General features: G+C 38.4%; 2 protein-coding genes across 3 annotated transcripts; one reads left to right on the forward strand and one right to left on the reverse strand.

Annotated features, from left to right (window-relative positions):
- The first annotated feature begins 583 nt into the window (after nucleotides 1-583).
- On the forward strand, nucleotides 584-5,428 carry LOC5517175 (solute carrier family 41 member 1). The gene is made up of 9 exons (XM_001637098.3): nucleotides 584-1,205; nucleotides 1,553-1,660; nucleotides 1,871-1,942; nucleotides 2,305-2,596; nucleotides 3,100-3,250; nucleotides 3,363-3,436; nucleotides 3,624-3,752; nucleotides 4,200-4,348; nucleotides 4,617-5,428. Exons 1-9 carry the CDS (start codon nucleotides 726-728, stop codon nucleotides 4,800-4,802), a joined length of 1,641 nt encoding a protein of 546 aa, XP_001637148.2. The 5' UTR covers nucleotides 584-725; the 3' UTR covers nucleotides 4,803-5,428.
- Nucleotides 5,429-11,634: 6,206 nt separating this feature from the next.
- LOC5517119 (tetratricopeptide repeat protein 4) lies at nucleotides 11,635-17,694 on the reverse strand. Of its 2 annotated transcripts, XM_032387253.2 has the most exons (12): nucleotides 17,407-17,694; nucleotides 16,212-16,295; nucleotides 15,466-15,577; nucleotides 15,064-15,225; nucleotides 14,887-14,964; nucleotides 14,740-14,807; nucleotides 14,462-14,518; nucleotides 14,291-14,377; nucleotides 13,944-14,170; nucleotides 13,486-13,570; nucleotides 12,588-12,670; nucleotides 11,635-12,510 (listed from the first exon to the last, which is right to left on the reverse strand). In XM_032387253.2, the coding sequence occupies exons 1-12, from the start codon at nucleotides 17,536-17,538 to the stop codon at nucleotides 12,414-12,416; spliced, it is 1,272 nt and encodes a 423-aa protein (XP_032243144.1). In that variant the 5' UTR covers nucleotides 17,539-17,694; the 3' UTR covers nucleotides 11,635-12,413. The 2 variants fall into 2 exon arrangements, with proteins under 2 accessions (XP_032243144.1, XP_032243145.1); XM_032387254.2 differs by lacking the exon at nucleotides 16,212-16,295 and having other exon boundaries at nucleotides 17,407-17,570.
- Between the last annotated feature and the right edge of the window lie 102 nt (nucleotides 17,695-17,796).

Below are 17,796 nucleotides of genomic sequence, written 5' to 3' on the forward strand. Positions count from 1 at the left end.
TACCACTTGTCACTTTGCGAGTTACAGAGTTCGTGCTTGCGACTTTATCACTTACCACTTACGACTTTTTCACTTGGTAAGTGATAAAGTCGCAAGTACGAAATGTGTAACTTGCAAAGTGGCAAGTGGTATGCTGTGAAGTCGCAAGTACGAACTGATAAAGTCGCAAAAGTGTAAAGTGTACGACTTTGAACATTCCACTTCGTGGTGTCACATCTCGGCCACTAAAATTTCGTGTGTTTCGTTAGTTTTTGTTGTGGATCAGATTTGGATGCATGTGAGACATGAGCTGAATAGAAGTCAGTTTTGTTATTATTATTATTTTTTTTTTTGGGGGGGGGAAGAGATCCATCGACTTTGAATTTGATGTAACGTAAAAAGGAAAAACTTTAGAAGGCGTCTCAGATCAGCGGAGCTATTTTTAAATATCACGACCTTTAGTTTATTTGAATTTCAAAGTGGGTTGCATCCTTGGAAACCCAGCTGTTTTTTCTGTCTCAGCGTTTCACTCCCGAAATAAAATTTTATCTCGTGAGTATTCGAGGATGAGTGGAATACGGTAATCCTGTTTACGCGAGAGCCTGGGTCTAGTTGCTACGTGTCCGTCGTGTTGGTGTCATGGCGGCCGGCAGCTTGTGCTGGTGGTGCGTACTCAATCATTCCACGCGTCTCCACAGCCAACACAGTAATACTCGCTTCTCGCAGAAGAAGATAATTGCGCCTTCATGAGGACCTTCCCAGTTGCACGGTTGCTTATATTTTTCGTTGTCGTCGGGGCAAAGAATAACGAAGCCACAAACGGCACTGAAACGCGGCGTAGACGACGTAAAAAACACTCTAAGATGGTACCGTACGTTAAGGTTGTTAAGAATTCAGATGATGAGATGGCGGTCGATTTGCCCAGTCAGGACATAACTTCAGGCTGTTCGGAAGATGAAGAACCGTTTGGAAGGTTGTTGAAAACAAGTCATGGACGGCAGACTACTATGGATGGACCGGAAGCGAAACTTGACTCATCCGAATCGAATGAAAATCTGGATTTAGAACTTTTGTTACCAGATAACCTGGAATTGATAAGGACTAAGGGTGATAAATCACCGGCCGTCGAGGAAACATGGTTTGTTATTGCCCTGCAAGTTTTCTTTCCGTTTCTTATCGCGGGTTTTGGTACCGTTGCTGCCGGCCTTGTGTTGGATATTGTGCAGGTAAACAATAATAACAACAGCACTAACAGGGTCTTTATGACGGATGCTACAATCAGGTTAACATAATCGTCACAGCTGTTACAAAAACTGATTAACTGTCACTACTTGGTGGCCTGTATGCAGTAAATGTCAAATTTTGGCTTTTTTGCTGAAGGATACTCCAGTTCACATCAATTTGAAAGTTATGTCGATCGATACTGCGATTCTCAATTGCTAATTGGCTAGCTTTTTTTAAATTTTGTATTCTGGTGGTCAGGAAGTGCGGCTCACACTATAGGATAATAGGTTACTTCTCCAGATTATTTGAAGACTCACGCTACATTTTATCTTATTGTGTTCATTTGCAGCATTGGAAAGTGTACCAACAGATTTCAGAAATATTCATATTAGTACCTGCACTACTGGGACTGAAAGGCAACTTAGAAATGACATTGGCATCAAGACTATCCACTGCAGTAAGTGGTTATTCCTTATAAACCAATGAGCTCAGCCTAACTGGGAGCTCAATGCATCTTTTTTTTTTTTACTTAACTCAATTACTAAACCTTGTAAAACACATCACATAGATGCATTGTTATTGACCTACAAGTTGCTGTATCAGTTCAGTAACAATACATCATTGTTGGAATGGAGTAGTAAGAGGTTTTTTTATGTATGCATTTCAGGCAAATATTGGACACACAGATAACAGTAAAGATAAGTGGAAACTTGTCGGTGGAAATCTAGCACTGCTTCAGGTAGGTTTCAAGGCATCAGTATCTTAGACCTATTAAATTATCTTCTATAGAATGTTCAATTCACCATTCCCTATAGAAGGCCATTAAAAAAAGAGATTTGGATATTTAGTTTGTTGATACAAACAAAGTTGTTGGGACAGTTTTATGCAATGCCTTGAGATAGAAACCATGTATAGGGCCTTTGCTTGAAGAATCACTGGTAATCCATTGAAACTAAAATGTCTGCACTGTGTGTGTCTATGATCAGTCATTCTGTATACCTTGTAAATCCAGTATTCTAAGTAACATAATGACTGTTTGAGACTATATAACAACTGTTGATAGTGTGAAATTGAGTCATCGATCTGTTTGGTTCTTATTAGGTACAAGCTACAGTTGTTGGAGCTTTGGCCGCCATAGCTGCGGTTGTCATGGGGTGGGTCCTTGATGGCCACTTTGACATCAACCATGCCACCCTGCTTTGTGCCAGTGGACTTGTTACGGCAACATCAGCAAGTTTTATCCTTGGCTCTGTCATGGTTGCTGTGGTGCTGTTCTCAAGATACTGCAAGATTAACCCTGATAATGTAGCAACACCAATTGCTGCTAGTTTAGGAGACCTCACTACGTTGTCATTGCTTTCTTGGATTAGCAAATTTTTATATAATAAAATAGGTAATTTGATTATTTTAATTGTTATGTGTAGTATGATAACAGTAGTATAGAAAGTAGGAGAAAAAACATATTCTCATCAACTTAGTCAATCTGCTACTTCAAGACTTCCTGTCTAAAAATGTCTTAATCTTAAAATTGTCATGATTAACAGGAGGTACAAAATTATGTTAATGTTATGTATAAAAAAGTCCACCTTTCAAGTTGCTTTTCATTGAAGTTGGCTCATAAGCAATACGTATATAGGTCAATTATGTAAATGTACATGAAATGCTGTAGTAAGGTGAAAAAAGTAACAGTTATTGCATTTGCTTGACTGAGGTGACCAGAGTAAACATCTTGGATAATCATCATACAAATCAAGGCTACTGTTGATGGAGTGATACCACACATAACACTGTATCTTATTCTTTAAAAACAAAGCTTTGAGAACATTACCATGTTTATAGGTAGTTTAGAAAAGTGTATGATTTCCATTGACTGCTCCAATGTACTTTGTCTTGTAGGTACTGAGCATCACTGGGTGGCACCGGTGATATGTGTGGGGTTTTTTGTGGTGTTGCCAGTATGGTGCTATATATGCCACAAGAATCACTTCACACATGATGTACTCTACTCTGGATGGGTGCCTGTCATCAGTGCAATGGTAATTAGCAGGTAATTCCTTTTCCAGGAAGATATGTTTGTATATGTAATGCATTTTTGTGTTATGTGCATGAAGGGGCATACGGTTGTGTAATTCAATTAACATGCAATGTTCTTTCTTCAGTTCTGGTGGTCTAGTGCTCGACTATGCAGTTGTTAGTTATCATGGTATAGCTGTTTTTAGTCCAGTCATGAATGGTAAGTACAGCTATCCTTTTTCTTAACTTATTTTTATTATTTAGACAAGTAACATTTATTCAAAAAGACCTTTATTTGTCTTGTTTATCATATGTTAATTGCCCTGTCAGCTGTAACCTTTCTAGTGAAGTTCCTAATATCTTTACTAGGATGATCATAATAATCATTGTCTTGATTTTTTTACCAGGTGTTGGGGGTAATCTTGTAGCTGTCCAAGCAAGCAGATTATCAACACATCTACATCAGCTTGGCAGGCCAGGAAGACTCCCTAAGGGCAGTAAATACAAAGGATGTATAGACACCTTCTTTGGACCAGGTAAAATACTAAACATCCAGAGATCTTTTAGATAAAGTCAGTGAGTGGACAATATTATTAAATGCCTTTTGAGGGAACTGTGGGTATTCCTCTGTGGAAAGATAAAAGTTTGCTCCCTATTTTTATTGAACAGTATATCTTGAGGGTTGACTTTTAAAATCCAACTTCAAGAACAAACATTTTGTAAAGCAGACAGCTCTATAAGATATGTTATATATAACATGTCATGGTCCCAATGTACCAGATTTATCTGTAAAGATATGTTTTCGCCTTAGTATTACAATAAGGTCCCCTAGACTAATGCATGTCTTTGGATTTAGTGTTAAGATGTGGGATTGCACATTTCACTTCACCAAGAGAAATCTCTTCCCACTCAGTCTCTGCCTGGCTTCAAGTTAATCATAGTGGGGGTGCATTAAGAAATGAGAATCACTTGTATTGTTTCAGGCGCTGATGCCAAAACAGTGCGAGTGCTGATGCTTTTGGTCGTACCTGGCCATCTTGTGTTCTTGTACACCATACGTATGATGCAAGGTGGACATACCTCATTTACTGCAGTCTTCACCACGTTCTACTTATTGGTGGGCGTGTTACAGGTGAGCAGGTTAGAAGATTATAAGGGGTTGGGTGATTCTGTTTGGACCCATCCATGGGGAAAGTCGACTTTTGTACAAAGAATGTCATAACATCCGGTTTTACTTTGGATAACTAAATTACTTTTTACATGACATTTTTTTTTCTGTGAAGGAAGAAGTTGAATGGAGTTCAACAATTATTTTTACAATGACTTCTGAATAGTCTAACATTTTGGTGATAAAAAGGATTTGCAAAGGGCATATTTAACTTAACGTTATTTCATTCCAGGTATCCTTTCTTCTCTTGCTGGCTAACTGGCTTGTTCACTGGATGTGGAAGAGGGGCAAAGACCCTGATAATTGCACCATACCATATCTGACTGCTCTAGGCGACCTACTGGGTACAGCCTTACTTGCCGCAGCCTTTCACTTCCTCTGGTTTATTGGAGACCGAGATAGTGACGTTGGAGATTAAATATAGTGTCACTTTCATAGAATAACAGTAGCCCGTCATGCTCTCTTGAGCCTTGTCAAGCTCATTTTGTCAGCACTCTTCGCAGACTGGACTCTCAAGCATGTAGTCCACACTATGTCCAATCTATGCTCCGGAAGTTATTTGGTGGGTGGGTTTTCAAGCATTTGCAAGCTACTGTATATCCTTGAGCCCAGAGAACACTTTGCCTATCCTTGTCCCTGCTCTATATGGCAAGTGGTCATTGCAGGGTGATGGATTCAGCTTTCCAGACTTGATTTTTGAGCATGGAGTATCCTTCTCTCTGAACTTGTTTATGCTCAATGGCCCTGTGGTCTTTGCAGATTCTCAACAATATAGTTGAGTCTGACGCTTGAAGACCCAGCAGTGCTCCCCTTTAGCCGGGAAGGCAGCTGTGTCTTTGAGTATTTTAAGCATCTTATGTTTGTTTTAATTTTTTTTCAACCAAGTTATTGGTTCTTAGATGATCTGGAACACAATGAAGCATTTTATTCTGTTTCATGAAAAAAATGGAGATATTTGCTATCATACTCGAACAAAGAGAAGTTTCCCAAGATCCCCAGCACAGACAGAAATTATGCCAAAAATTGCTGTACTTGTTTATTTAAGAAAAAAAGATAGTACAACAGTATTTTTTAAAACAGCCATGTAATATTATGGTCCAAAGAAAATTATAAAAATATTGAAAAGTTTTTATAAAAGCCATTATAAAACCTAAAATAAATAAAATTTAAAGGATTTTTATATAGGACTAATAAAATACACCTACACTCTTCTTTAGTGAGAGTAAGCCGTTTGTTAGCATTCTTTGTATGCTGACACAAAATGTTGCACGTGTATTAGACTGACAGTCTCGTCTTTGCTGGTTCCTAAGTCAAGCTCATCCCCGCACCACTACCCCTGGCGGCAGTAGAGGGATGTCTAAATATTTTGGGACATGGTTATCTTAGTTTCCTGCCGGAGCGCTTTCGGATCCTAGTGTGTGGATTACATATTCTATGTGGGTTTTTTCCCGTTGAGTCCGGATTCCATTTTTGTTTACCAGGATTCTTGTATTCTGGATTCCGAATTCTAGTGTGTGGATTCCGGATTCCAGTAGCATGGATTCCGGGTTCCAAGTCTCATTTTTTCATGGATTCCGGATTACCTATCACGGGGCGAACGGACTGCAAAGGAGACTAGTTCTCTCTGGGAAAATCCAGAAATTGCTAAAAATAGCTAAATGGACATCTCACATCTTAATACCAAACCCGAAGACTTGGCACTGAAACAAAGCGAGATGCTGTTTGATAAAATTGCTGACTCAGAGAAAATCAAGACGCCGTTACATGAGAACGAAGGATAGACACCCTGGCCTTTAATTGCCCTCCTGCACCCGGACCGTGAAGACAGTCATTGTCTGAGATGATTGATATCGCAGTTACTGAATTAAATCATTGAACACCATCTCGAGACGTGATTCTTGATCTAATTGTTGGCAATTGTTTTGATTTTTAGTATTAAAGGTTAACTATACGCAGTACTTGCTTGTTGGCTGTGCGTTTCGTTTTTTTTAAAATCTAATTTTTAATTGCTATTACAGCATTGGTCCTCCGTCCAAGCGTGTTACGAGGTCAACTCACTAACACTTAGCATGTTAAGTGCCCGTGAAGTATTTATTTCCGGGTAGAAAACAAGACTATCAAAGAATTTAACACAACACACCAAATTGCTTATCGCGCTTGGCTTAGGTGAGTGCAAGTACTGTAAACCTGTCAACACCTCATTACGTAAAAAGTGTTCACCGCGCGAATCTTTGATTATTGTATTAGACTTCTATAGAACACCTGTAGCGCCGTTATACCAATATCGCTACAAATTAAAGCTGGAAATTGTTATTTCAACTATTAATAAATCAGCCATTCCGTGCGAAATGAACAAATGTTTTGAACGACGAAGCCTTCAAATCGCCATTGCTGTAGCGAATACAAGGATGACTGGGGCTGTCCAACCCCCCCCCCCTCCCCCCCTAGCTACGGCCTTCGTAGCGATATTTGGCTGATTTGGGATCATATTGTTCGGAAAAATGTCTACCGGAAAGTAAATGACATGTCGACTATTAAAGATGTAGTCTTTTACATTTTAGTTTTAAACAGACAAGGAACGGTCAATTTTATCACGTCACATGTGCAGAACGAGAGAAGAAACCAAGAGGCTACACGTCCGGTGTGAATCATATATTACATGATCTTCTTCGGATAGAACTGTAACGGATAGGACTGTAACTCAGATTTTGTTGTTTATCTAATTACTTGCTCTATGTGTAGCAAGCAATATGTAGGGTCTACTATCAATAGTTTTAGGAAGCGTTTTAATAATCATAAAAGTAGGTTAAATAAGCACCCTAGTTTACCGGTTAGTGAAAGAGTTAAGGATGACCTTATCTATCAACATTTTCATTGCGACAATCATTTAGGTCTTAATAATGTTATGGTACAACTTATAGATAAGTGTAACTCTGAGGCTCAGCTTAGGGAAAGGGAAGGTCAGTGGGCTTATCGGCTTAAGTCTATCTACCCGCGGGGTCTTAATAGTGATGACTTTTTTTGTAGTAGGAACCCACGTAGAGATGTGTAAATTCTTTTTTTCCATAGCGCGCGCTATTCTAGAAAATGCGCGTTTTTGTCAGTTGTAATGTTTTTGCGTCTCGTGCCACTATTCTGATGTAAATAAGCTTGTAACGATTCAACTTCTTCAGTCTGCCCTGAAGAAGACGAAAATTTGGCAGAGTCGATCTTCTTCGGGATGCACTCGGAGCTGCGCGTGCCAAGCATAGTCCTTTGGGGAATAATCTTTGCGGGGCTTATTGTTTATGCCATATTTGGTTACTGCATTTTTAACCGTCCAATCAAATGTCTCGACGCGTGCTGGGATGAGGATGTGGTGGATAACCCGGGCGTGTATGCACATTATGGGACCCGGATCGACCGGCCATCACAGACAAGGCTTGAGCTGGGATTCCCGTCTACTCTTCCCCTTTTTTTGTGCTGCTTCCAAAAGCTCCACAGAGTTCTTGGAATGTATCATTTTATTTGTCCTCTACTTCCTCAGAGTTCTTAGAATGTATCATTTTATTTGTCCTACTTCCTTAGAGTTCCACAGAGTTCTTAGAATGTATCATTTTATTTGTCCTACTTTCTCAGAGCTCCTAGAGTTTCCACAGAGTTCTTAGAATGTATCATTTTATTTGTGCTGCTTCCTCAGAGTTCCACAGAGTTCTTAGAATGTATCATTTTATCTATCCTACTTCCTTAGAGTTCCACAGAGTTCTTAGAATGTATCATTTTATTTGTTCTACTTTCTCAGAGCTCCTAGAGTTTCACAGAGTTCTTAGAATGTATCATTTTATCTATCCTACTTCCTTAGAGTTCCACAGAGTTCTTAGAATGTATCATTTTATTTGTCCTACTTTCTCAGAGCTCCTAGAGTTTCACAGAGTTCTTAGAATGTATCATTTTATTTGTGCTGCTTCCTCAGAGTTCCTGGTCCGCGATCCAGACTCTTATGAGTTGGTGTCCCAGAACGCGAGTCACGTGGTTTATCGAGCTGTATTCAACAAAGCCACACACCCTATCAAGACATGCTGTGATTGCGTAGCCAACGGTGCGTTAGGAAATGTACAGGGCTGGTGGATATGGTGTAGTTTGCACTTGGGCGGGGCTAGTGGGTATTGCTTTAGGCCGTGACGGGAGGGATAGTATCAAACATATTATTTATGTCCTCTATTTAAATATGGATATTGGGGCGAAATAGAAATTCCTATAACAATAATTGAGAATTTATATATATTGATCCAGTCGTGGCTAGAAGGTAAGGTGAAGGAAGTTAAACACCGGCTGCAGAACAGGAGACAAGCCTTGTAGTGAACCACATCCCGTAATTTTGGGCTGCTAGTAAGTGGTCAAGAAAGCGATAGAAAACGATACAGAAGTTGGCGTAGTTTGACCTTGATAGAAGTGTTTGCATAACGCGAAATATAGGGGCAAAAATCTGGTAATTTCATTGATACTATCTTACCCCTATGAGGGCTCTAATTTAATTCGTCGCTTTTTGCAGGACTCTAGGACTCCGTACGTAGAAGTGGTCACTAAAGCGGACTAAGGAGCCACGAGATTCTTTGCCGAGCCAGTTAACGAGGCTTTTGCCCTTTTCATCTATTCACACTTGTTTAGTTTTTGAATGATTTGTTTTACCTATTGTATTGGGTACTTCGATATATAAAAAGCAATATTGTATTTCCTTCATGGGTTTGTTCGCGTGTACATTTCCAGCCCTTACCTCGAGAGAGCGCCATCTCGTTCCCAGACCCCTGATCTTCTTGCGCAAATAAATTCAATAGCAGTATAGGAGTCCTCGTTTCTACCAAGGACATGTTTCCTTTCAAGAGCTAGATCCAGTGGTGAAACGCCTGAAATGCTCTGTATTTGGTCTTGCTTATTGACTTTCTCATTGCGAATCTTTAACTTCCAATGTGATTGCTCAGTTTGTGATTTTAATAACTTTGTTCTTTTAATAAGTGAGCTTTGATGTGGAATTTTCACGATGTCAGAAAGTGCTTATTGACTTTCTCATTGCGAATCTTTAACTTCCAATGTTATTGCTCAGTTTGTGATTTATATAACTTTGTTCTTTTAATAAGTGAGCTTTGATGTGGAATTTTCACGATGTCAGAAAGTGCTTATTGACTTTCTCATTGCAAATCTTTAACTTCCAATGTAATTGCTCAGTTTGTGATTTTAATAACTTTGTTCTTTTAATAAGTGAGCTTTGATGTGGAATTTTCACGATGTCAGAAAGTGCTTATTGACTTTCTCATTGCGAATCTTTAACTTCCAATGTTATTGCTCAGTTTGTGATTTATATAACTTTGTTCTTTTAATAAGTGAGCTTTGATGTGGAATTTTCACGATGTCAGAAAGTGCTTATTGACTTTCTCATTGCGAATCTTTAACTTCCAATGTTATTGCTCAGTTTGTGATTTTAATAACTTTGTTCTTTTAATAAGTGAGCTTTGATGTGGAATTTTCACGATGTCAGAAAGTGTTCTTCCTCCTTGCGCGTGTTATACAGGGGCGTAGCCGGGGGGGGTGGCCTAGGGGGCCGCCCCCTCTTTAAGCAGCCAAAAATACAATAAATGTACGAGACATTATCTACAATACAGGATAAAATGCCTTGACAGTCCCTTTTGGGCCCCTCCTGTTAAACATCCTGGCAACGCCGCTGGTTGATGGTACTGCGGTACCAGGTTGGATCTAGCTATTTCTCAAGAGAAAGAGTTTGGATCTTTCAAGTCATCTTTTGACAAAAAGCGAAGTTATTAGGAGATGGGGAAATTGGAATACGTACCAACGTATATGTACCATAATATTATTTGGATACCCTGCAAAGCTATCCATAAGTGCCCGAGGGTGCGCTTCAGCAGCCGACATTGTCGCTGGGGGAGAGGGATGTAAGTGCATAAGTTGTGCCATCAATCTTTGAAATTCTTTTCTTTACCTTGTTTATTAACCAAGCCAGTGGTCCTTATGTGATCTGGGAACACCATCAAGGACTTCATAATGCAATACTTACACTACTATACTTCTATGCCGCTTTATGTTAAAAGGCCTGTGTAATCTAAAATTTACTCGTACAAAGAAAAGCTTTTGTCTAAGATCGCTAGTATAAGAGAATTACGCACTTCTATTTTAGCAAAGATTAGAATCGTGCCGAAACATGTTTTTAAATTACCGATAAAAATATCATTGTTAAAATATTTATAATATTTTGAGAGTATCTTGATAATCATCAAAACTTAAAATCGAACAAGACTCATTTATATTTCCACGCTCAAGCAAATAGACTAGAGACTCTTCTAAAGTGCAAGTCAAGAAGTGTGTCGGCATTTATTTTCAAAAAAGATTAATGTCGGCACGCTTGTCAGTGCATGAGACGAGCTGAAACGTTTATGTCTTAGCTGATTCCCAGGTCAACCTCAACATTACACAATTCTCCTCCGGTTTGTTTACATTTCCTTCAAAAAAGAATAGTTTCGGTACACTGTCATAAAGGCGTCCTGCATCTTTGATATCATTTTGAGTCCTGGTTGTTAGCCTTACTCGTTTGGACCTTATCTTCAGCAGTGATTCGTTGGCTGTTTGTTATATTATTTTACTAAATTCTTATTGCGATTATGTGATTGAATTTTCTCCCCTCATTATACGAGGTCAGCTCATTCATCCTTGGCATTTTGCATGCTTGTATTTATTTATTTCCGGGCAGACAAGAAGCTACTAGAGACTAACAAGAGTTTGAAACAACAAGCCAAATCACTCATCGCGCTTAGCTTAGGTAAGTGCAAGTAGAGATTATATGTGTAAGGTAATAATCACGGTTAATATAGTTGTACATTGTTGAAAAAAATAGTTACAAAATATTTTTGGAAATGCTTCTTCTAACATATTTTGCTGTTTATTACGAGAAAATATGCCTTCATTTGCTCAATACACTCTATAAGAACCTTTTTTATAAGAATGTCTAGCCTGATATTCCACCCAATTTTGATAACAAAGCGTGCCTCAGATAGCAGAAAAATATGTCTTTGTAAGTCTGATGCGTTCTAAAATGCCACAATAACAACATTCATTATTGCTATTGATAATTTGTGTAATTCTTTTCCTAATTATTCCCTGGGTATTATATTTTGATATACATTAAAAATTTAAGAACCCCGTTAAGAACATTTTCAGCCTTAATCATAAAAAATAAACATTAAAAATATAATTTTGGACAAAGACAAGTCGTATATTATTTTAATAATATAAGTGTTGTGACCAACTGCTAGACAGGTTCGTCTTGATTGAAAGTAAACAAACTAAATAATCAAAGATTCTTTTACATTACAGTTTCGAAACAGAGTTTGAAGAAGTGACCGATTTGCATCACGTCATGTGGACGACAAGAGAAGAAGCAAAGATGCTACGGCCGTGTTTCATCTTTATGCTTGTCGCCATGGCAGCGGTGTCAATCACATTCATGGGCTTTTCCGGGATGTACTCGGAGCTGCGCGTGCCAAGTTTGGTCCTTTGGGGCATACTTTTTGTGGGAGTGATTACTTTTGCCATATATGGTTACGTCATTGTTAACTGTCCAATCAAATGTTGCAACCCAGCGTGCTGGGATGAGGATGTGGTGGATAACTCGGGCGTATGTGCCCATTGTGGTTCCCAGATCGACCGGCCATCACAGACAAGGCTTGAGCTGGGATTCCCGTCTACTCTTCCCGCGTACAGCTCTAACAACTTGGGATTTATCCAAGAGCACCCTCCTTCGTACGAACAGGCAGTTGCCATAGAGATACAAGAAAACACCGCGCCGTCAATGGCTCCAGGTGTATAGTGAAAAAGTGCTATTCCCAATACAAGGAGTTGAATATTGAAGGCGTTAGTCTTGATCTCGGGTCAACGTAGCTCATTTATTTGATTGGTCTTTATCTTTCTTGCTTGTCTAATCATCCTTTGGTTCCGATATATTAAATGACGCACGCTTGTTTTAATTTCCTTAATTTCCGGGTCATCATTTCTCCACGGTATACTGTTTTAAAAAGTCATCCCTAAAGGAGGAACCTTTCACTAGTATGATGAAGGATGGAGTACCTTGGCGGAGCAGAAACCTGTCAAAAAGCATTTTAGTTACAAACACTAACGATTTACATACACGGGCATAGAGACACAGACGATGAAGACTTACCTAGGGTCGACTAACACGTCCTTGAGTGCCGTTGAACTTTCAACAAAACACAAATGCTTGTTGCTAGGGTTATCAAAATACACCTAAAAATATTAAAAGATTTCATAGTTAGTTGTAACTCCTTGTTATTCGCTTGCTGTATTTTTAGGGTGTACAGTCACCAATGGTCGATGTCAGTACAGCACGTACTGTAGTCATGCCCTTACAAACTAGCTAGGGCTCTGTGACTAGATCACCGGTACTAAGAAGCAGATTTAGAAGTGCGGTTTAAACAGAGGCTCATGAGTAGGGCCAATCATCTGTATTATATAGTACTACGGCATTTTTACGAGCCAGGCTTAGTTTGAGATGCGCGTGCAAAGATGGGCAAATCATCTACGTTGTGGTTGGTCGCGCTTGCGCCAATTGCATTATCCAATATGTGTCGGTTTTGTTTTGTTTACCAAATGAATTCAAAATCGTAGGTAGAGGTGGTTTTAGAAATTGATATCGAAGAACAGAACAACGAATGCCAAAGTACCGGAGAGAACATAGCTTTTTGTTTGAGACTGAACCCACAGTAGATATATTTCAAATAATATTGAACGTTACTACAGCCATCCATAGTGGGTTTTTTTAAGTGGGTGAGGAATGGGGTGGTGCATGTATTCTAAAAAAAACAATGCAATTTAGCGTTCCACTTAGCCTCAATGCCCGGGATCCCCAGGATGAGGTAAATACCCCCAAGCCCCCATAGGTACTCGTTTTGTTTACAGAACCCGTTGAGAAAAAGCTAGATCCACCCTGGTAACCGTATTAGTTGTTACTGCATGCAAACCATGTAAAACAATATTACAAAGCTACTTGGGCAATGAGATGTTTGCGATTCTTCAAACGTCGAGCATGGATATTATGTTACCTCCAGCGCGTAGGGTTCATATTTCGCCTCATCATCCCAAGAAGCTACCTCGTCAGTAAACATGACCTTAAAATGGTCCAGAAAACTGCAAGATCAAACGGTAACCTGTCAGTGTCTACTGCAAGGAGTCCTTGGAGAGATTCTATAACACAATGATCGCTTCTGAATTCCTTTTATAATGTCAATTAACACCATAAATAACAGTTATGCATTCGATTTCCTTTTTCAGATGAATTTATTCAAAGATATCCCTTTTAAAGGTATCTTGGCCCATTGACTTATCCCTAAAGATTTCTAAGGCCTAGGGCAAATTCTGTTCTTTTTATGTGCCGTTCCAAATGCAAGTGCATGCAAATGAACAAGAAACAATGAACTTGGTTCATCTTTAGGCATATTTGCATTTGAAACGGCACAAAAAAAATTGCCTTAAATCAACCCCTTTCCATGATGGTTCTCACCAGTGTTCCTCATAGAAGGCACCAATGAAATCGGATTCCTTGTACTCAGGGTAATAAAACATGACCGGCCAGTAGAGCTTCTTGTTCTCGTCAAGTTGAACACGTGCCCCTGACGGGTGGAATGACTGGAGACCAAGTGCCTCAAATTTATTGATAAGAACATTGTCCTCATCCTCATCTTCTTTGTTCTTCCCACTCTTTTGCTTCTCGATATTTATTTTCCGCTCCTATGAAAAAAGTAAAATAAAACATAGATTATTCAATATACTTAAAATATGAATTAATATGAAGTTCATATGGAATGAATGTTTAAAGTATGGGAGATAAACCACAAATAATATACTCACTTCAATAGCCTTAAGAACAGCATCTATTTCTTTTGCTTCTTTTTTCTTTTCTGCTTTTGCTTTACGTTTGTCTCTCTCAATTTTTTTCTGAATACAAGAACAATAATTTAGAAAAAATACCCAGAATCGATGTAATATAAAGAATGGTATCACTATGGCCATGTACCATACCTGTTCAGAGGCTGCATCTGTCCGGAGCTTGAGCAATGTCTTGTTATCAGGCTCAATGTTGGTTGTTATTAAGGAGAATTTGCAAAGATTTTGTTGAATCACTCAAACAGTAAAAACTACTTCAATAAAAGCCTCACTCCTTTAATCTAAAAAATGAGTTCATTCTCCTTATTTTCCTGTTTTTAGGTTTCCAGGTTCAGTCCTCCAATCCACTTAAATGAGAAATAGTCGATTATTTATATTTTAATCTGGCCTGGTTGGTGATTTGAAAAGGATATTGCTAATCCATCATCACACCACTTTATAGTTTCTTCATACATTTTCATTTCCATAGTAGCTGCTGCACCTAAGGAAGATTAAAAAAGCAAACACATTTTCTACATAGAATTGTCTTGGTTTAGTTAGAAAATGTTACAAAGAAGTACCTCTGGCAATGGCCTTCATATATTTGGGTTCAAATTTTCTAGCAGTTTTGGCATCATTCCAAGCAGATCTGTTATTTCCTGTAAATGTTGGGTAAAGTAAATATAAGATGTGAGACAATATTGCTTTGAGAGTAATCACTTTATTATGGAACAAATACAAAAAACAAGTATACAGACCTAATGAGAAGTTGACAGTTGCTCTGTTGGTGTAGAGTATAGCGTTGACATGGCCGTCTTGACATCTGAGCTTGATTCCCTCTGTGTATGCGTCTATTGCTTTCTTAAAATTCTTCCTCTTGTATTCATAGTTGCCCTCCTCTTTGTATGACAAAGCATTCTCTGCAATAAAAAAGGATGAGCTCCTTTTATAAAGCCTGATGTGATGGGGGTACTGTATGAGCACTGATATATGTGCCTTTTTTACTGTACTTCTAGGATGAGTTACTATCAACCAGCAGACGTAAAGGACAATGGGGTGACTTGCTGTTTTCTGAGACTGCTAAAAAGAACTGTATGGACAAATTTTTTTATAGGCCACATCTCAACTGATGACGCATTCTTTACAATTTCTCTACTCACCCACAGGGTTCTCATCTTCATATTTAATAGCTTGTAGAGCAGCTATACTATCAGAGATGCTTTTCCCTTCTTCTGGAGGCTTAGTCATAAACAGTGGAATATTCTCTATTTCCTAACAGTTGAAAAAAAAAATATCTTAATCTCATCTAGGCCATTTCACAAAGCGATGCAAATGGAACTTTGCTTGATGCTGGTGACTTTTAAAAGAACTACTATTAAAATTCAGGAATACTGAACATGTGTTTTTGTTTTTAGTGCTATCTCTTAGGCTTAGAAATTTTCTTTGACTACCCTCAAAGTACTATCCCTGCCTTAATCATCACCCCAATCTGTTTTTATCAGTTCTTGAAAAATTTCAATGGTTTAAACATAAAAATTATCTGTTAGAAATTCAGCCATATGTTTGTAGCTTGAAAAGAGCTAGGGATCAAGATGGATAGGTACAATTTATTTAAAAAAAAGTCAGATTAATATCAGTCCATGCACATGGGGCCATTTCACACAATCTCTTTGCTAGAGTGTTCTGTGTATTTCCCAAGATGCTAACAAATTATGTCATTATGTATGTTTGGAGGATTATATCTCAGATGTAACATACTTCAAAATAAGCATTAAGCATATAACAACAAATACATATTACATATTATGAACAGCAAAATATTAAACTAAATATTATCAAGACAGAGAATGTGAGAGATGGATGCAGCCATGTGGATGGTCTACAAACACACAAGAGATGGCATCACCTCTTCTCTTCTGAAGCTCTTAAAGAAGTTGGCAAAGCATGGAAAGAGCCAGTTCAGTAAGCCTCCATCTCTCACATTCTGTGACTAAATTTAAACACAAATTAAAAGGGCAGTTAGCAAAACTGAAAGAAAACAGAGGGCTCAAACAAAATATTAGAATGAAAAGGGGGTGAGCTAAATTAATGCAATAGTCATTTGAAACCCCGCCCAAAGGTTGTGGACTAGACTAAAAAATGTAATCCCCCTCAGGATACAAATTGTTATCAAAGCTCCTACCCTTATGGGTAATAACTTTACATTTTACACTTTACATTACAGCTTTAATATCCCTCAAAACATTATTTATAAGTTGAAACCGCACAATACAAGTATAAAAGAAAGAGTTTGCCTCTCCTTGCACTTTATATTATTTTGAAAAACATGATGACCTCTTCCCCTGATGGCTTCTGTGTCTTCAAAGATGGTGAAAGGCTATTTCCAATTTTCATTTGTCCCCTCCACTCAAGGGTGGGGACAAGTCTAAAAACCAAAAACAGTCAATACTACCACTCTCTTGAATAGATTTTGGTTCAAAATTGCCCTAAGCCCCCATGTTAGCCCCACACTTCCCTGGGATCAAATGACTAGTGCATAATGGGGCTGACTTAATGACTTCATCTTGACTGCAATTCAAACTCATGGCCAAGTTTTTTGTAATGTAATAATGTAATTTTATAATGCATTCAGCATAGATGGGGAGAGTATAATGCCTGATAGGTGTGGTCAGCACCCTCAGACTATCTGCCTTCTTCAGCAATTCTTAACGTAACAGATTCCTCTGTCAGGTTGTTAAACAGAAGGCATAACATTAATGTATCCATCCATTATACAGAAAAATAATAGAATTCACAATTATCGAAGAACATCATCCAATAAGTTTTAAAATGTGAGTTCTGACTTTATGGAAAGAATTTTACTAATTGTAAGAAGAAATGTCTGCTCATCCTAACGATTACAACACAAAATCCAATTTGATAAGTGATTGTCTATTGTTGTATCAACTAAACTATAAGTTTTCGTGCATTTTTGTATACAGGTCACGGAAAACACCAAAGTACAGACCAGGCACAGAACAACACAGATACTAAACAACACGTGAGGAGAACTCACAGAAACTGTTCGTATTTTGATCGGGAGTTATTGCCCTAAAACCCACCTCTTCCCAGGTTTCCTCAGACAAGCGATCTTTGTATTTATAGTTTTTGTTTTTCTCGATCATCTTGTCGATGTAGTTGTCCAGTTCTTGATCTAACTCCTCAGCTGTTTTCGGTGCCTTCTCGTCCGCCATTTTGAAAGATTATCTCAAATAAACGAGGGAGCCTGGGATTGAATTTAGAAGCAATAATATATTGATTTAGGCACTGCCTCAAAGCGGAGCCAGCATTGAACACCTTCTGTGTTGACTGATTGAGGTATTTTGGGGGGATCTAGGATCCTGCTCTTTACTGAGATTTATTTATTGTACCAACCAAATGGATCCAGGCCTTATTCAATAATTTAAATTATGTAGTACATCAAAGTTAACAAACACAATTCCTGGTGTGAA

The sequence above is a fragment of the Nematostella vectensis genome, chromosome 1 (genome assembly GCF_932526225.1).
Source record: "Nematostella vectensis chromosome 1, jaNemVect1.1, whole genome shotgun sequence".
NCBI classification, from domain to species: Eukaryota; Metazoa; Cnidaria; class Anthozoa; order Actiniaria; family Edwardsiidae; genus Nematostella; species Nematostella vectensis.

What these genes read in the sequence shown, in the direction of transcription:
- LOC5517175 (XM_001637098.3), top strand. Translation starts at nt 726, where the DNA reads ATGAGGACCTTCCCAGTTGCACGGTTGCTTATATTTTTCGTTGTCGTC. An exon ending in CATCAAGACTATCCACTGCA is followed by an intron (nt 1,661 to 1,870) that starts GTAAGTGGTTAT and finishes TATGCATTTCAG; the next exon opens with GCAAATATTGGACACACAGA. An exon ending in ATTTTTATATAATAAAATAG is followed by an intron (nt 2,597 to 3,099) that starts GTAATTTGATTA and finishes TTTGTCTTGTAG; the next exon opens with GTACTGAGCATCACTGGGTG.
- LOC5517119 (XM_032387253.2), bottom strand. Translation starts at nt 17,538, where the DNA reads ATGGCGGACGAGAAGGCACCGAAAACAGCTGAGGAGTTAGATCAAGAA. An exon ending in TATGAAGGCCATTGCCAGAG is followed by an intron (nt 14,808 to 14,886) that starts GTACTTCTTTGT and finishes AATCTTCCTTAG; the next exon opens with GTGCAGCAGCTACTATGGAA. An exon ending in ATGAACCCTACGCGCTGGAG is followed by an intron (nt 12,671 to 13,485) that starts GTAACATAATAT and finishes TAATATTTTTAG; the next exon opens with GTGTATTTTGATAACCCTAG.